At 53.6% G+C, this 17,734-nt stretch overlaps 1 protein-coding gene across 2 annotated transcripts in view; it reads left to right on the top strand.

Annotated features, from left to right (window-relative positions):
- ADAMTS17 (ADAM metallopeptidase with thrombospondin type 1 motif 17) overlaps positions 1–17,734 on the top strand; it is a 182,388-nt gene that overhangs the window by 110,720 nt on the left and 53,934 nt on the right. The window contains exons 11-13 of one of the 2 annotated variants that reach the window (XM_037145925.2): positions 4,789–4,890; positions 5,688–5,833; positions 12,352–12,518. In XM_037145925.2, coding sequence (XP_037001820.2) covers positions 4,789–4,890; positions 5,688–5,833; positions 12,352–12,518 — 415 coding nt within the window. Of the gene's footprint in view, positions 1–4,785; positions 4,891–5,687; positions 5,834–12,351; positions 12,519–17,734 lie in introns of both variants that reach the window. The other variant, XM_053659015.1, reaches the window with a different exon arrangement.

The following is a 17,734-nucleotide window of genomic DNA, read 5'->3' as shown; positions in this document are numbered from 1 at the left end:
GACCTTCAAACAACGTCGGGGCAAACTGCGTGGGTCCATTTATACGCGGGTTTTTTAATCCGTGTATCACTGGATATGTGCAGTTCAAACCCACATAGTTCAAGGCTCAACTTTGTATATTCCATATTGACTGCCTTGAATAATATTGCCTTTGCTTCCGGTGAGCTCAGCAATGAGAATGATGTTTCACCTGTTGTGTCGGGAGATCATCCCTGCCCCCAAGTATCTAGCTTGAGTATCTTGCTTCTGGCTGGAAGCAAAAGGCGGCTCAGGCACACTTGTGTGCAGTTTCTCCTGTACCCTCACCCCCGAGCACCATGAGATGAACCCATTTCCACTTCCAGCTCCCTCCTTTCCATCACCTCCACCAGCCAATGGCTTAGAGGTCCATACGTTACCTCTCTGATTTCTTCTATCTCAGTCTGTTTTATTAGCCTGCTCGGTCTGGCTCCTCCCCCAGCTAGAAAAGAGAAAGAACGTGGCGTATCTGTGGACAGGCTGCTACTGCTCCCACCCCGTTCTCTTGTTATCCGTGTCTTTTCTGCCTTGTCTGAGTTTACAGTGTAATTCATCCTGGTCTCCAGCTTCAGGCCCCAGTGATTTCAATCTGTGCTCGCTCTGGTGCTTTTGCCATGCATTTTTAATTTATTGCTTAGTTGACTGAAGTCTTTCTTAAAAAAAAAAAAGGTAGGGGGTGATCAACTCTTTGTATGTACAGTGTTTTTCTGTTACATAAATGCTTGAGCTGCAGTTCAGTTGACAGAAACATCTTGGGTCACGTTTTCTTTCCTGTACCTTTCTTAAGCATGGCTCCACCAACCCTGGCAGCAAACCTGCCACTATGGAGAGAAACCTGCCTGTAGCCCGATGCCTTTCCCCATTGTCAGTGGGTTGGTCTTTCGCCTGGGTGCCCCAAGTATTGTTTGCTTTATTACCCGTGAGAGCCAGTAACCGTATCGGGACTTGCCTCTACGTTCATTGTTCTTTGCCATTTTTCCTGGAAGAATTTTTTCAGCTCTGAGCCCTTGACCTTTACAGGCTTCTGCCTCCTCATCGGAAACTTGAAAAAAAAACAGAAAAAGCCCCATCCTGCCCGCCTCCCACCTGTGCTCATGTCTGATCTCCTGTTTGTGTCTTCCATGTCTGTCACTTCCTCTTCGTTGCTTTTGGAATTACGTTTATATTTACTTTTCCTCAGTCATCAGCTCCATCCACTCACCTCCCTGCATGTTCAGTGGGGTCTCCTCCATGCTGTTTTCCACGTTGCCTTCACTGGCCATCTGCTTTTATTTTCTTAGACATTTCTATGTCTAAGAAAATCCAGTCTTGAACTATCCAGTTCTGATTGTTCAAATGTTATCTCCTTTGCCCTGTCCATCTTTTTGCCCCGAGTTGTTGTGTATTTGCAAATGCAAAGGAAAAAAAAAAGACAGAGTTACCGTATTTTTCACAAACTTAATGCACACACGCTTGCCAACTATATTTAGCCATTGCATGACGACATTCTCCGGTGAGTGTTCTCCACCTGCTTTCTCCCCCCCTCTTCTTTCTCCCTTTTTGGCTTGTGCTATCTTAGTATAGATCCTGTGCTGATTATTTTCTAATGCTGCTCACCCCTGAGTTATTTCTGGACCAGCTAAGTACAGGATGCTCGTGTTGGAGAGAGCCAGGGCTGTGTGTGTGTGTCTCACTGCAGAGGCTCCTGACCACAGAGAGTCTCCCTCCTGCTCTGAGACAGAAGTTTCCATAGGAAATATCTCTGAGATTTCCTTCTGAAGTTCCTGATTCTACCTTGTGACACGTCAGGCCCAGTCTAATGTCTCCTGTCACCAGTCTAATAATGCATCTCTCTCTTCTTCTGTTCTATTTTGTTTCCTTTCTTCCTCCCTCCTTCTCTCCTTCCTTCTTTCCTTTCTTTCATTCTCTTCCTCTACCTTTTTTTAGTAAATAGTGTTATCAAAGAATAATATGCGTACAGGAATTGTGTATGAATCATAAGTTTAGGGCTTCCTTCATTTTCATAAAGTGAACACCCCTGTGAAACCACCACAAGGGGCAAGAACCAGGATATAAACCTCGGGATGGGGACTCCCCAGTCCTGTGCATCTCACCTAGGTCAGGGCCCTTGACCTCCGCCAACATCTGCCTCCTCACTGGAAAAGTGGAAAAAGGAGACCAAGCCCATGCTTCCTGCCACCACAGCTGGGGTGAGCCTCAGGATGACAGATTTCAGAGAGCTCTTTTATGTGTAAAGCATGACACAAGTGCCACCTAGCCATCTAAAAGGTCCCAGAGCAGCAGGCATTAGTAGTCCATGCTGCTTGTCCAGCAGTGAGAGGGAAATGCAAATGGGCCAGTGCTGGGCTTGGGCACACAGAGCCATGCTGGTGGCCGAGTCTGGGTCACAGGCTGTAGCTCCAAAGTCACCTTGTCTGCTCATGCCCCTTGTCTGTTTTCCTACCGAAGAATAAGCCACCACCTTCCTCAGTCCCACCACTGTTGTTTTCCTTTCCTTATTTTTGGACTTCACATAAGTGGAATCTTGTAGCATTCTCTTGTTCTAAGAGACCACAGTTTATCTGTTCTGCTGTTGATGGGCACTTGGGTGGTTTTTAACTATGGGACTAATACAGACACTCTTTCTGTGAATGTTCTTGACAATGTTTTTGGTGAACGTACCCACACATATCTATTGAACGCATACCTAGGAGTGGAACTGCTAGATATTAGAATGTACATGTCTTCAGCTTTGGTGAATACTGCCAGTTTTTTTTTTAAGTGTTTGAGCCAAGTTAGAATCTCACCATTGGGTTGAAGTCTTATCACACCACATCCTTGCCTACACTTGGTGTTCTCCATCTCTCCTTTTAGCCATTCTTCCTGGTGACTATGTAGAGGTATCTAGTCGTGATTTTAATTTGCTTTTCCGTGGTGACTGATGAAACTGGTCACTTGTTCCCATGGTTATTGGCCATCCTATATGTTTAGATATCCTTTTTTGTAAAGAGTGTATTTAAGACTCTGGCCTATTTTTCTACTGGATCTTTTTCTTAATTGATCTGTAGCAGTTTTTAAAAATATGTATATATTCTAGATACAAATTTTTTGTCGGTGCATTACAGATATATCCCCCATGTATTATAAATATCTTCTCTCACTTTCTTACAATTGTCTTTTGACAAACGGAAGTTCTTCATTTGGATGTAGCATAATTTATTAGTACTATCCTTTATTGTTCATATGTTTTGTGTTCTGTTTAAGAAAGCTGTGCCTGACCTCATTCTTTTTTTTTTTTATGACTAGAACAGTTTTATGGGAAAGCACTGTCTATAAGATGCATAATAAACAGTTTACACCATCTTCTTCCTCTCCCTCCTGAATGGCCAGTTATGTCTCCTAATCCTGAGCCCTTCTCCCTCATAAATTCGCCTCCCAGGTCAGCCTCGACCCTGGAGCACCTGCCTGCACACTGACACCACACCCTCGATGGGCTCTTGAGGCAGAGGGCACGGAATCATACATTTAACGAGGTGCAGTCCGTCTTTATGGGGCCAGCTGGTGCTGCGCTCAACACTCTTATCTTTTCAGTGTTGTAATGGGGGCTCTTCTGGACCTGCATGTGTGATATTCCGCTTGAATCACCAACTTCATTCTGCTCAGAGAGCGGCTCCCACATACTTGGAAAATGAGAAGGAGCTGCGAGCTTTTCTTAGCTTGTTGTCACGGCCCCTTCAGCTCTGCTTCCCTGCCTTTTTTGGCCTTTATTCTTGTCCCTTCCACTTCGAGACATTTTTTGATGTTAGTCAGCGGAGGGGACAGCGCATACCTTCCATGCAGAGGTTTGAGGTGACTTGGAACAGCAGGCCTCAGATCTGAGCGTAGCATGCCCTTGTCGAGCCCCACTGTGACTCTCTGGACACCCTACCCAAAGGGCACCCCCAGGTCCCCCAGCCATGACCAGGAGGGTGGCGTTTCCCACTCCTGTCCAGGCTTTATCTCCATGGATTGGATTTGGCATTGTGGAAACACTGTGTCTTTAAAAGCACCTTGAGGACACCTGGTCTCAATTTCCAGACCAAGAGGCGAGGATTTGGGTGCAAGTAGTTTATCTGGGAGATGACCCCAGAAAGCACTGTGAGCGGGGCAGGGAAGTGGAGGGGAGAGGAGAGGCAGAAGAGGTGCACAGATGGGCAGGTGACCACGTGGACCATGGGGTTACCCCAGCGGGACTCTCTGGGACACATGTGGGGCTTGCCTCAGAGCCACCCCACTCCAACTCCCGACCCTCGTGGTCCAGGGCTGCGCCATGGCCAGGGTGGCCTCCAGCAGGACGACTCTGGAAGCAGCCCGCTGTCTGACTGGAGTCCTGCCAGGGACACTGAGGCCTATGGAGAGAACGCCAGCTCCGTCTGCTTCAGTCATTTTCATAAGTGGGCTCATTCTGAGCACTGTGTCCACATCCAAGTTTCCTCCTAATACCAACAGGAGGCTGTGCTTCTAAATGCCTATTTTTGCTTTAGTAGAATTTTTTTGATTGTGTGTACATGCATGCTAAGAAATTCTCTAGGTGAGCCCCGGTAGCTGTGGCTCAGTTGGTTGGAGGGTCGTCTCCTAAACCGAAAGGTCGTGGGTTCGATTCCCAGTCCAGGTGCGTGCCTGGGTTGTGGGTGCAGTCTTCCCCTTCTGTTTCCAAGCCCAAGCCCAAGCCAGTTACCACGCCCCCTTGTGGCCCCAGCTGTGACCTGCATGCGGTGTTCTCAGCAGTCAGGCTCCTTCCCTTGTCAGCAGCATCTGATGTGTGCCGGACTGTGGTGCCTGGTGGAAGGGGACGCCTCCTGCAAGACCAAGCTGGACCCTCCCCTGGACGGGACCGAGTGCGGGGCGGACAAGGTAACCCCCGCCCCCCCACTGCTCCCCCACCGGTAGCTCCCAGTCTCCCTACAGGTCATCTGCACTGTTCACAGGAGCCCCTGAAGAGATACCCATGGAGCCCGCTCTGGGCAGAGGACCTCTTGCATTATTTCTTTATCTTCTGATAAGATGCAAGAATCATTTAGTTACTATCTTTGTTACCTCCACTCCTTTTGTCACTGAAGTGGATTTAGGTGAAAAATTTTACATCCATAGACCACAAATGGAAAGATAGGGTCGTCGGCCGTCGTAAACCAGATTCTAGGAGAACAGTTATCCCGTTCCAGCTGGAGGTTCAGAGAGCGAGCCTGCGGGCTGATCTTCCTTCACCAGGAGACTTGGATGAGGCTTAGAGAAGACAGGTGTCCAGGGCCCGCCATTCTCCTTGGTCGTATGGCAGGGATGGAAGCGGTTGCTGTGGTTGGGCACCATTGAATCCCCTGACTCTGGCGTTCAGAGCCGGGGAACACGCCGCCCTCAGGGTGAGAGGCCCTCCTGTTCAGCCGCGTTTGCAGAAGCTCAGGTTTTCTGGTGAGCCTGAGGATTGATCCTTAGGGAATGTGGGACACCCCGGCAGAGCACATGCACATAGAAGTCGAGGGCAAACCCGAAACCCCGGAGGGATGGGGGTGTCAGGTCGGTGAGGAAGGAAAGCCCCCGAATTGGCGCGCATGCGCACCCCAGAACAGGCTCCGTTCCCGCGAGGTGCGCGGAGCGATCTGGGGGTGGCCCGCCGACTTCTCGCGCGGAAGGATTCCCTGTGTTTCGTGTTTCAGTGGTGCCGAGCCGGGGAGTGCGTGAGCAAGACGCCCATCCCGGAGCACGTGGATGGAGACTGGAGCCCCTGGGGCGCGTGGAGCATGTGCAGCCGCACCTGCGGGACCGGAGCCCGCTTCCGGCAGCGGAAATGCGACAACCCCCCGTAAGTGTCCCCCAACAGCCTCTCGGGGCATCTGGACCGGACTCTCGGACCGGCAGCTCTCTCTGCCTTATGCAGGGTTCTTCACCCAAGGCGAGGGTGCAAACAAAATGCACCCAGAGGTCCGGGTGCAGGGGGGTCGCGTCTGGCCGACGTGGTGCCATAAGTGCTGTGATGAGGTGGCTCTTGCTTCTTCGCCTGAGCCTCGGAGAAAGGTTTCCAGAGACAGCTGGACGACAGACCCTCCTGGCCGGCTTCGCGGACTTCCTTAGTCGGGGGTCATTCCAGGGAAGCCTGTGGACTTTCAGGAGAAAGGGGCCAACCTTCAAATTGGCTGTTAGCTGAGCTGGGAGCAGGCTGACTGTCGATGAGTCACCAGGCATCTGTGGGGTCAGCTGTTTTGTGCATCCACGTAGTTTTAAGCTGTCCTCTTACAACCGTTTGACCGAAAATAGGTTTTTAGGCTCCCTTTGATCGACTGGAGCCATCCCGCGGCCCTCTTGCTCGCCTTTACACTTTGGTTTCAGAAAAGTTCAGGGTTGGTCAGTGACAATTCCTTTATTGCACAGGCTTTTCTTTTCTTCTCCTGAAATTTCCCATTTTTAAATACTTCTTTAAATGGCCTGTTTTATGTCTCCTGTGCCCTCAGCCGCATCCCATCAATTTTGTAAATGCGCAAGTTATAAATTTTGACTAAACAGAAATGCTTTTTACCCACAATTAAGTCATGTTGATGAATAATTAGCAAATCTCTCTTGTGTTTAAAAGGTCCTGATGCCCTGGCTGCATCCCAGAGCTGATAAATCACAAGCTCTAGAGCGGGGCCCAGGAGTTGGAATTTTTAAATCTCTCCAGACCATTCCATGGGCCAACGTGGAGAACGTCCGGATTAAAGAGAAATTTATGCTCACCATTCAGGCAGTGCAGGGAACACTTTTTTTTTTCTTTTTCCTGGTAGTGCTATCAGAATAGGTATCTTGTGTTTTGTCTTACTAAAACTTTTTCCTCTGACACCCAGCAGAGTGCCTGACACATAGGCGTTTAATCATTTAGGAATGATGTCCTAATTAAAAGTGTTGATGGTGTACTAGGATTCTCCAGAGAAACAGAACCAATAGAAGACAGAGAGAGAGGGGGGGGGTGTTTATTAGGAGGAATTAGCTCCCGTGATTACCCAGGCCAAGAAGTCCCTTGGCCTGCCGCTGGCTGGTCTCCTTCAGTCTGAGCCTGAGGACCAGGGGTGGAGAAGAGATGTCCCAGTCCAAGGAGGGTGGGGGACAAATTCCTCTGCCTTTTGTTTCAATTAGCCGTGGGCGCACTGGATGGTATCCACAGCACTGGGAAGGACTGTCTGCTTTACTCCGTCCCCCGTTCACATGCTAATCTCGTCCAGCTACATCCTCCCAGACACACCCAGAAATAATGTTTAATCTCGGCACCTGGCAGCCAGCCCAGCTGACCTCAAATTAACCATCACCAGTGGGTAATGATAAGATACCCTAGGTAACTAAGAGGGTGAGAAAATGATAGAGAGTGGCTTTGGTTTTTACATTACTCTGTGTCGGAGTTTTGGGAAGGAAGCTCTCTTTGGATTTGGAATCGTGGTGCTGAGACGGAGGCCAGGCACGGTTGGTTGTTAGCGGTCACGTTTCCTCAAGGAAGCCCCTTCTGGGCCTCAGTTGTGCCCATGAGAGGGACCTGGCACAGTATAGTGAGAAGAGCCAGGCTTTGAACAGAGAACAGACGAGGCTTCAAGTCCCAGCACCTCTCCTTGTGGCATGTGACTGCTCTTACCTGTCGTTCCTGGTAACTAGTTTATGGGGTTACATAGAGGGGTGTGGTCTGTGTTGAACACGCCCCCTCTCTCTGTCAGCATCTAGGTAGGAATGGGGAGGAGGCCACCAGCCCTGCCCCCTGGCGGGGCTCAGAGGAGGCTGATTGGGGTGAAAAGGCTTTGCTGAGCGCAGAGCATCATTTGCAAAGGTTGTGTCTGTCACCGGCACTCTGTGTCTTCGATCACAGCTAGCGTGCCCCAGCTGAGGGCTGGTCTTCTTTGGCGTGGCACAGACACCATCCCGTGCCAGGTGAGGCGGAGCAGTGGGTGCATTGTCCTGTGAGACCCACAGCACCCTCCCTTCCCTCCTCCGCCCCCAGACCAGTTCTCCACAGGAAGCCGGGGTGGTCCTCTTGGGCATAAATCCCATTCTTTCTCCTCCTGCTCCTGCCCTGTCTGTCATCTCCCACGGGACTTAGAATAAAATCCACGCTCTTGACCGTGGCCTCTGTGTGCGTCTCCCACGGCTGCCATCGTAAGTTACCACAACGCGGTGTCTTAGAACAGCGGTTGACCTCTCGTAGTTCTGGAAACCGGAGGTCTGAAGTCAGAGTGTCCCCAGGATTGATTTCTTCTCGAAACTCGGAAGGAGAATCTGTTTCATGTGTCCCCCCCACCCCCCAGCTTCCAGTGGCCTCTGGCATCTTTGGTGTCTGTGCTATGTAGACACAGCACTCCAGTCTCTGCTTCCACCTCTGCCTGTCTTCTCTTCTCTTCACTGGACCTGGGGCCTGCCCCGATTCAGGACCATCGCACCTTACAATTAAGAGTTCCTTATTTATATCAACCAAGACTCTTTTTTTCAATTTAGGGGCCCAGTGGTGGGTTCTAGGCGGGCTTATCTTTGGGTGGAAGGGCCACCATTCCACCCACTGCAGCCTTAAAGCTTCCTTTCTGATCTCAGGGTCGTGCTCCGCCTCCTTCCCCTCCCCCAGCTCACCTTGGACCCACATCGGGTCTCCAGGGAACGTCCTCTCCTTGGACGCTCCTCCTTCCCCGACCACCCTGCCTCAGGTGGGCTATTTGCTTTGCACCCCTTCTTGGCGCCCTGTCATGTCGTGTGTGTGCTATAGTGGACAGTTTGTAATTACCCTTCTGGGTTAGTTCACTGCTTTTCACTTTGTCCCCCCTGCCCTGGCTTTGGAGCCCCACGCAGGCCATACCTGTTGGGGCTCCATCCTACCCTCTGTGCGTCCTGCAGAACCACTTTTACATAATACGTGTGGGCCACTGTACTGCCTGCAGGCACGCTTGCTGAGAATAAGCATTCCCAGTGCCCCAGACCACACACCTAGTATTGTGTTCCTCTGACACAATAAGGTTCGTATGTTATTCTGCCAAGACGGTGGGTCAGATAGGCCTTGTACCGTCTTGCTTCACTGAAGCCCAAATGCTGTGAACAGCCAGGGAGCGGAGTCTGGGCCCCCCTGCACATGAGGGTCACTTGGCTGGTGCCCGCCCTGAGCCAGCGAAACCGTAGCCCACGGCTGGGGTGCTGAGTGCCCTCTTGAGACGGGGTAGGAAGTTTAGGCGGCTGCTTTTGCAGAACGACCTGACAGGGTGATTGTTACAAAACACAGCTGATCGAGGCCCCCGGAGCCAAGCTCTGACCAAACAACATTCTCTCCCCGGCTCAGTCCTTAAATCACCAGGCTCGCTGCCTTGAGATTTCCCAAGGATGTCCAAATCTCCCTGCTGTGTACATCTCGGGCTGGGCACGCTCCCACCAGCCCGCGCCCCTCCCCCTTCACCTCAGTCCTGGCCCCTCTCCCGTCTGCTGCAGCTGGTTTATTCACTGTCCAAAAATACTGGCAAGAGAGTCCCCCCGCCGCGCTCCCACCCCTTTTTTTCTCTCTCGTCTTGGTCTTTACAGCTATTGGAATTTACTCTTCTCGCCAGCTGACATCCAGGCCTTGGGGACCATCCGGGGTTTGAATCCAGCTTGCTCGGCTCGTGCTTTCCTGCCGTAATTCATGTTGCTGCTGGTGGGAGCTTCCACCCAAGGGCTGCAGGGCGGAGAGGTCATCTCTAATTCGGATGCTGGTTCCCCGTCCTGTTCGGGGGTGGGCTGGGGGGAGGGTCAGAAAGGCTCAGATGCACATGCGTGTGACAAGCCAGGCCTGCCTCGGGGTCACCGGGTGGCATCACCCATGAACAGCCTGCTTCCTAAGCCCTGGTGGGAGGACGGGGGGGTGGGAAGTTACATGCCTGTAATTGCTTCTGCTCCCACAGTGAAATCCCCATGTATGGGCTTCCCACAAGCCAGGGACCCCATGTTCGCCTGGATGTCTTCTGCACTGGAACCTAAGTTACTTGGATACCTCTCAGAGGAGGCCTTAAAACCAGGACACTGGCTGTCCTGAAAGGGCGTTAGCAGCCCCGTGCCACTCCTGAAACCCTGAGACTGTGCCCTGCCCCCTCCTCGGAGCTCCTGGTTCAAGGGCAGGAGGCAGAACCATGGCCCTCCGCTGAGCTCCCCGGGTCCCCAGAGGGTGAGCCGACCTGAACCACGGTTTCGACTTTCCCCTCTGAACAGAGCAGAGCAAAGAAGTAAAACGTGCCGCCCGGCTGGCGTCTCTCTCTTCCTCCCTCGTCCGTTCCACACAGCCCTCTCCCCTGAGATCTGCTGCCCTGTGACCTGTACGTCTCTGCCAGGCTTTGCCGCCTCCCCGCTCCCCCGCTCAGGTCCGCCCCTGTCTCGGGGGACCCACCCTGGCAGGGTCTCGGGGAAGAACTCGACTTTCTCTCCTCGTTTCTCATCAGAGCCCCTCTGCCTTAACTTTGCCTTAGTTTTTTGGTTTTTTGTAAAGATTTTATTTCTTTCCACAGAGAGGGGAAGGGAGGAAGGAAGAGAGGGAGAGAAACATCCGTACGTGGTGGCCTCTCGACGGTTGCCCGTTCCCGTCGTTGGGTTTCGTGTCTCAGCTTTGACTTTGTTCGTGTTTCGGAAGTCCTTTGAGGAGGGCACGGAGAGAAGTTGGGGGTTGACACTGGAGAAGTACCTAGGGACACCCGTCACACCCTGCGGGCACGGTGTCCATGGGCAGTGTCCGTGGGCCAGCCTGGGGAGTCGCTGGGCAGCTGCCCCCTTCCGTCTGCTCCCGTGGCGTTGGGAGTGCTCAGGAGTCACTTCCCACACCCACCTCTTCCCACGGAGCTCCTCCCAAGGGTGTGGTCGGACACCCCCTTCTGGTTCTTTGTGCAGACGCGAGGTCCTGGTTACAAAGAGCAGGCAGAATGAAAGCCCTGTGGGCAGGTGAGCTCACGGTCACTGTTTATGTGTCCGTGCCCCTGTCCTCACAGCTTGTCACCCACATCCTCTGGTGACCGAACCGCACTTCGGGATGAGGTTTTGACCTGGGGGCACCGCCCCGCCCAGGCCTCTGGAGGAGAAGATCCCTGTTGCCTGCCCTGCGGTCCTTTCCTGTCCTTTAAGGCGGCCACCGCAGGGTGGCTTTGCTGATAGCAAGACATGCTGAGGGAGGAGAAACAGTTGGCCCTGGAATGACATGGCCTCACACAGCGTGGTTTCAGCCTCAAGGGGGTGTGTTTTCAGCAGTGGTTGGCCCTCTGTGTCCTGGAGCAGCGTGGCCGTGGACGAGACCACCCACGCCTTTTCGGTGCACGGTCAGGAGGCGGCAGGTGCGGAGGGCCCACTTGAATGATACATGGGCTTCTGACTGCGCGGGGGGCTGGCGCTCCTTGGCCCCCTCGCTGTGTTCGGGTCAGCCAAGCTCAAAGCGGTTAATGTGTCAAGAACGTCATCCTGCCGGCAGGTGGGAGCAGTTCCTGGAAAGTTGGAGCAGAGCAGTGATTTGTGATTTGTGCTCTTCTCACCCGTGTGCTGAACTTCAATCAGAAGTGTGCACGGGAAGCTACCTTACCCCTCCGTGTTGGTCTCGGTGTCATGGCGATGACGGGAACCGTGGAGGTCGCCCCTGTTACAGCCCTTCCAGGACACCCGGGGCCTCATGGGAGAGCTGGGCACAGGCCAGGCCCAGTCCTGCCCCTCAGTAATGCCCCTCACACATGGGCTTGGCCAGAGAGCACAGCTGAGTCTCCAGGACACGTCAGGCCCCCAGTCTCAGCAGAGTGTCCAGGACCCAAGGCCACCTCACTGACCATGTGTGGTCTCACACGTGCCCAGGTAAAGGTTTCAGAGCAGAGATCTGACTGGCCTCTCCCCAAAACCCACAAACGAGTGAATGAATCATTCTGATTCTTCTCGTTATAGAGTAGACGAGAGCTTCTTATTTACACATCCTGAAACTTCACTACCGCAGGAGTGTACCTCGGAGCCATTTTTAAAGGTCTTCATCTTACAGAAGACCAAAGCAAACAAAAACCACACGCACCAAAAATTTCCCTGGGGGTTTTCTCCTTAGAGATGGCCAAGTTTGAAGTTCAAATGAAAGACACTGTTTGTGGACCCTGCTGAACTGATACTCACCATATTGCATTTCCACTTGACCTTGATTTACAGCCTTTGGATGCGTTTTCCTGCCGGCTCGCGTTTTCGCCGTCCGCATGGGGGCTGGGGCGGCTCTATCGTGAAGTGTAAGAGCAGCGGGGGGTGCTCTGGAAACCTGGCCCAGCCCCTCCCCTTCCTGGCAAGGAGGCAAAAACTGAACACCCGGCTGTTTCCCCTGCTCCGCCCCGTTAACTCGCCCCCTTCCCTTCCCTCCAGCCCCGGGCCTGGGGGCGCACACTGCCTGGGCGCCAGCGTGGAGCACGCCGTCTGCGAGAACCTGCCCTGCCCGAAGGGCCTGCCCAGCTTCCGGGACCAGCAGTGCCAGACGCACGACCGGCTGAGCAGCAAGAAGAAGGGCCTGCTGACCGCGGTGGTGGTCGATGGTAAGGGAACATGGCGCGTCCTTTTCCTCCATCCTTTCCCAGAAACGTAGACACTTCCTCGTAAAACCCAGAGGGCACCGCTCACCCCACAGTCCACCCAACAGGACGCTCCCGTCCCCCCTGCCCGCCTGCCCGAGTCCGGCCTTGGACCCGTTTCCTGGGCAGTGGGATTGAACTTGGATGACCCGGCTCGGCGAGATTTCCCAAAAGCAGCTGGGAGGCAGGCGGCGGCCCAGATTCCTCCGGCACCCCCGCTTGCAGCAGGGCGGGGGTGCTGGCAGCCCGCCGCTCGCTGCCATGTGCCGAGGGGCCCTGGGCCAACTTCGAGGAGGAGAAGGCGGCTCTGCAGGGCGGGACCGTGGGTTTGTGAGTCTGCCGCTTCCCTTTCCAGGGCCGCTGCTTTCTTGCCTTTCTTTTCCTGGTTCATTCTGGGTCATGTCTCCCTCTTGGACTGAAGTGTTTGGGGGAAAGTTCTGAGGACACTTTGCAGCTGGTGTAGATGATAATGAGCCTGGGCCACATTTTCTTTCGAAGAGCGTTTGCCCAGGGCCAGGGGCTCTGACCAGTGGGCTGCTGCAAGCCTTGCCTGTGGCTGAGGACATTCTCGGTGGTCCACCCAGTCGGTAGGGTTCGTAATGTCTGGTTTAGCTTCGGTAAGGACCCCACAGGATCTAGGTCAGGGCTTTTTACACTTAAAACCCTGTTCCTCCTCAGGAAACCAGACCTTGCTCTGACGATGAGTATCGGGTCCTCTTTACCGAGCCCACACCTGCCAGGGACAGGTTAGCTCTGCCCACGTCACCTCATTTCATATGCAGAAGTGCGCCGAGCAGAAGACAGAGGTTGCAGGGTCCAGGACAGGTCTGGGCTCCGGGAGCTGACAGGAAGCAGAGAAGGGAGCTGACCCCAGATCTGGAGGAGCTGACTCTGAAAATAACCAGCCATTACCTGGCTCCCAGGACTCAGGGCCTACAGAAAGCACGACCTCACGATGCTGAGTGAGGGGGCCTCCATGAGGACTGAGGCAGCGGGGCTCGATTTTTGCGCAGCGTCTAAAGTCTTCTGCGCGGAAATGAAGTTCCTGTACTACGTTGTTAAGTTCCTTCCTGGAGATTGGGAGGTCCCCTGAAATGGACATCATGCAGTCGGCTGTCACGAGCTCCAATGTGCATAGCTGTGCAGGGACACGGGCCCAGACCATGCAGGGAACAATGGCCTCGGGCCTGCAGCTGTGATCCCAGCCACCTGACCCGTCCGCTTCGAGCTACCTTGCAAAGTGGCATGGGATGTTCTCAGTCCTGGCAGAGGATACCAACCCACTCAGCCGTGGGCTCTTTTTAAAGCATCGGGGGTGAGGGGAGCTCCTCGGACATTTTTCTTTTTTTAAGGATGACCACCACCTTCGGGAGCTGTGTGGTGGTCACTGCATTGTCCCCTGCCCAGCAGACTTCAAAAGCGTAGCCTTTGTGACCTTGGCTTTCCCTGCAGACGAGGCAGAGAGGAGCAGGTGAGGCTGGGGGCCAAGCTTCTCCCTGCTGCCCTCCCAGAAGGCTCGGGCCCACTTGGAGCCCGAGTAGAATAGCACCGGCGGCAGCCGCGGTGTTTCCACGCCGTCAGCCCTGCCGGGCTGACTGAGAAAGACACTGTGGTCCTCTCCCGGGTCCTCTCCCCTCCTCGGGAGCAAGGGGAGGTCAGGGCTGAGACAGACGCACCCCATTTCCATTTCCACTCAGCGGTGTTTGCAGAGGTTTGTTGTTCTTTCCTTCATCTCTTGCTGCAGTTTTCAGTCCTCCTGCCTCATGTCTTCAACGCAGAAATCCCACTCCAATGTCTGTTTTTCCACCGATTTCTCCAAGTCCAGATTAAACTTCTGTTTTGCTTCTAACCACTGCTGGATGGCTGACCTCCTCAGCTCCCTTATCGTCACAGGGGCTGGGACGGATGTCTGCTCAGCCCCTCGTGTGAGGCCTCACAGCGGAGCTATTTGGGGAAGCTTATTGCATTAAGAATGTGTTCACCCAACCCACTCGCTTTCTAGTTTTTATTTTTTCTCACAAGGCCAGAAGTAAGGATAGCCAGAGTGCCGCTGCCTTTGATCTGAAAAGGCAACTTGTATTTGAGGACAGCCAACACGCAGTAAGCATTTTGCCTTTGAAGGAGAGAACCCCAAGTTCAAGGCTTTGTGAGGGGACACATGCCCTTCTAGTGTGGAATTGTTAGGACTTCTCGCATATCCGGTTTCATTTCCTTCTCAAATATCAACAGAAGCCAGCGCTTTGAAAAGGAGCACTTCCCAAGGATAAAGACTGAAGAATAAGTGGCCAATTCAGAGGGCAGGGAGAGAGGACCATCGCAAGCTCTCCTCTCCAACTCTCTTTATAAAAGGCCCGGCTCCCACGTGGCCACCTCGAAGGGAGTGACCCTGAGGTTGGGCTGCAGTCCCTCCTGCAGCCCTTCACGACTGCCCTCCTCACAGCATTGCTATCACTGCGGAATTCGCTGGCGGTGACGCACAGTCCAAGAAAGGAGAAGCAATGTTTTTTTTTTTTCCTCTTATTGAAAAAAAGGAAATTCTTGCAGAGGTAGATTTTCCAAGGGAGGCCTCAGGACCACAAATCCATACCACCCCCAACAGAAGACAAAGACTCTCCTTAGAAAATATTTCTACATGGAAAAGCCTTCAGACAGAAACCCGTTGGGATGGCCCCTTGCCAAACCCACCCCATTTCTGCTCTCCCCGTGGAATCTCATTTAAGTGGAAACCTGCCTGGGTTCAGGCCTCCCTGGCCAGGCCTGCAGGCCACGTGCCCACTGAAGTGGCGGCGGGCTTGGCAAAGGCCACGTCTGGACGTGGGAGTGCATTCCCAGCTCCTTCTCCCCAGCGCGCTGAACCTGCTCCGGGTCAAAACCTCCCCGGGGGCAGGGAGGGAAGGATGGCAAGCACTCTCTGATTCCCACTCAGCCAAGCTGGCTGGAGTTGCTGAACTAAAAAGAGGGAAGTTGTCGTGAAGATACAGGGCGTCTCACTGGTCCCAGGGGCTGGGGCGGGGGTCCGAGGCCAGGGCCCCTTGATGGTGTCAGGAGCTGCTCTCCACCTGTCCCACAAGGGTGAGTCATTGCTCCCTGCCCTCGCTGCAGAATGGCGCTCTCACAGCTTGGCCTGCACGTGGGCTGATGCACGGCTCGCAGCACCTTTCTTGCCAAGGCCTCGGCCCTTCTCCGAGTCCTTTGGTCCAGCCGTGGTACAGAGTTCAGACAGAGCATTTTATGTGTTCAGTGAGGAACAACAGCCCAGCAACTGTATGTTAATACTCTCAGTGGGGTCCCAGGAAGGACCCCACAGTCAGATGCATGGACACCTCTACCACGACACCCGTGAACCACAGTCTCCAAGCGGGACACTGGACATGACTGACAGCCACATGTCAGCCAAGGCTGGTTTTGCCAGCAAATGTGTTTGCCACAAGTGGAAGAAAACACTTGCCATTTTCAGAGCTTGGGTGATTCCTGAAGTGTGGACAAGGTTGTCTCCACCTCTTTAGGATCCACCAACAATGAGGAGACACAGCCTCTTTTTCAGAATTTCAGTGCTGATTTTTCAGGAGAGAGACTCTGGTGTAGATATGGTCAGGTGGCCAGCCCTGGTCCAATCAACTGAGACCTGACTATAAAAATCATGATGAAGAAGGGGACTCTGATTGGTCCAGCTGTGGTCAGGTGGCCACTGTTGGTCCAATCAGCTGAGACCTGATGTCCTGATTGGGGCTCTGTTGGCAAGTATAGTAGGTGAGCACTGCTGTAATTGCTGGCTGTTGGGACTGAGCAGCTTCTTCAGCATGTGCCCCCCACACGAGGCCAGGCAAGGCCAGGTGGGGCTTGGTAAGCACTTGGGATGGCCTCAAAAGTAAATGGTGCCCCTCTCTTAATAAGACTTTTTAACTGCTGCAAGAGGGAGAATGGTGAGCATGCTAAGGGACCACCAGTATCCTCCTTACCAGGGGAAATCCTCAAAGCGTCTGCCAAGCAGACTGAGCATGTGGCTTTGGAGCCTGTCTCCCCTTCCGAGTCTGTGGCTTCCCCATTCGAGCATCAGCCCTGACAGCAGGTGGGGCAGTGAGAAGCAGGGACCCACCCCAGGGAGCCCAGCCTCGGCTTCCTCTGGGCAAGAGGAGCACTGCAGACTTCTTTCCTTGGAGAGCGTGTTGTATCACTTACAGGATTTGACCTCCTTCCATGAGATTACTGACACCTTGAGAAGCTGAGCCCCGGGGTGGTGTGTTCTTTACCAGGGCCTTCAGGAGATCAGTTGCCAGCAATGCTAGTCATCCTGGAGGGACATACTCAGAGAATGTGGAGGGGCTCTGAGCCCCTTCCTTTATGAAGGTTATCCTGAGTCCTCCTGGAAGATAGTGCTATTCCTTCCCAGAGATAGCGGTGAGGGGGTGCCCTGAATTCTGAGTGCAGTGCTGAGAAAAGGAGAGGGTCACACGGAGGGGGTTCTGGCCAAGGGGAACATGTGCCACCTCTGGACTCAGTTCTGGAACCTGGGTGTCCCCAGACTGCCCGAACCTCGGAGGACAGTGTCTGCAGGTGGGAGGGTCGAGTGCAGGTTGAGTGGAGTGTACCTTGCTGCCTGAAGCCATGCCCTCCATCCCTCTGCTGAGGTGGGGCCCTCAGATGTGGGGAGCCCCCAATTCTCATGCTTGCACAGATAAGCGACCTCATCTTTTCCGAGTCTGCTCTTTCTAAATTAGCTCCAAACAGCCTTTCCTTTTCCTCCCGACATCCCATTTTGGCTTCAATCAGAGCGTACACTCAGAAGCCGTGAAGTCCATGACACCTGCGATTTGTGTTCAGCAGCACCGTTTTGCCCCTTGGTGTTTTTGGCCCCCAGAGTTCTCCATTCAGAGAGGAGACAGGGATGATGGGAACAGAATTGGGGTGGAGTGGCAGGGTGGGGTACTGGCCCCGCCCGTCAGGGACTTGGGTGCCCACCTGTGAAACCGAACAACAATGACTGCACTCACCGGAAATGCAGAGACACCACTTAGCCTGCTGCCTGGCACGAGGTGGTGACAGTTGTTATTTACGGTCCTGTCATCACCGTCCTCCCCAGCATTATTCCTGCTGTTCAGTGAGTCCCCCCCAAAATTCAGTCGCCCCCCAGGACTGAGGCCACACTTGGGTTTAAAGGTTATTGAAATCTGCGGTTTTCA

Source organism: Artibeus jamaicensis, unplaced genomic scaffold (assembly GCF_021234435.1).
Source record: "Artibeus jamaicensis isolate MK-2021 breed Jamaican fruit bat unplaced genomic scaffold, CSHL_Jam_final scaffold_612, whole genome shotgun sequence".
Classification (NCBI taxonomy): Eukaryota; Metazoa; Chordata; class Mammalia; order Chiroptera; family Phyllostomidae; genus Artibeus; species Artibeus jamaicensis.
This window is presented reverse-complemented; position numbering and strand designations above follow the sequence as displayed.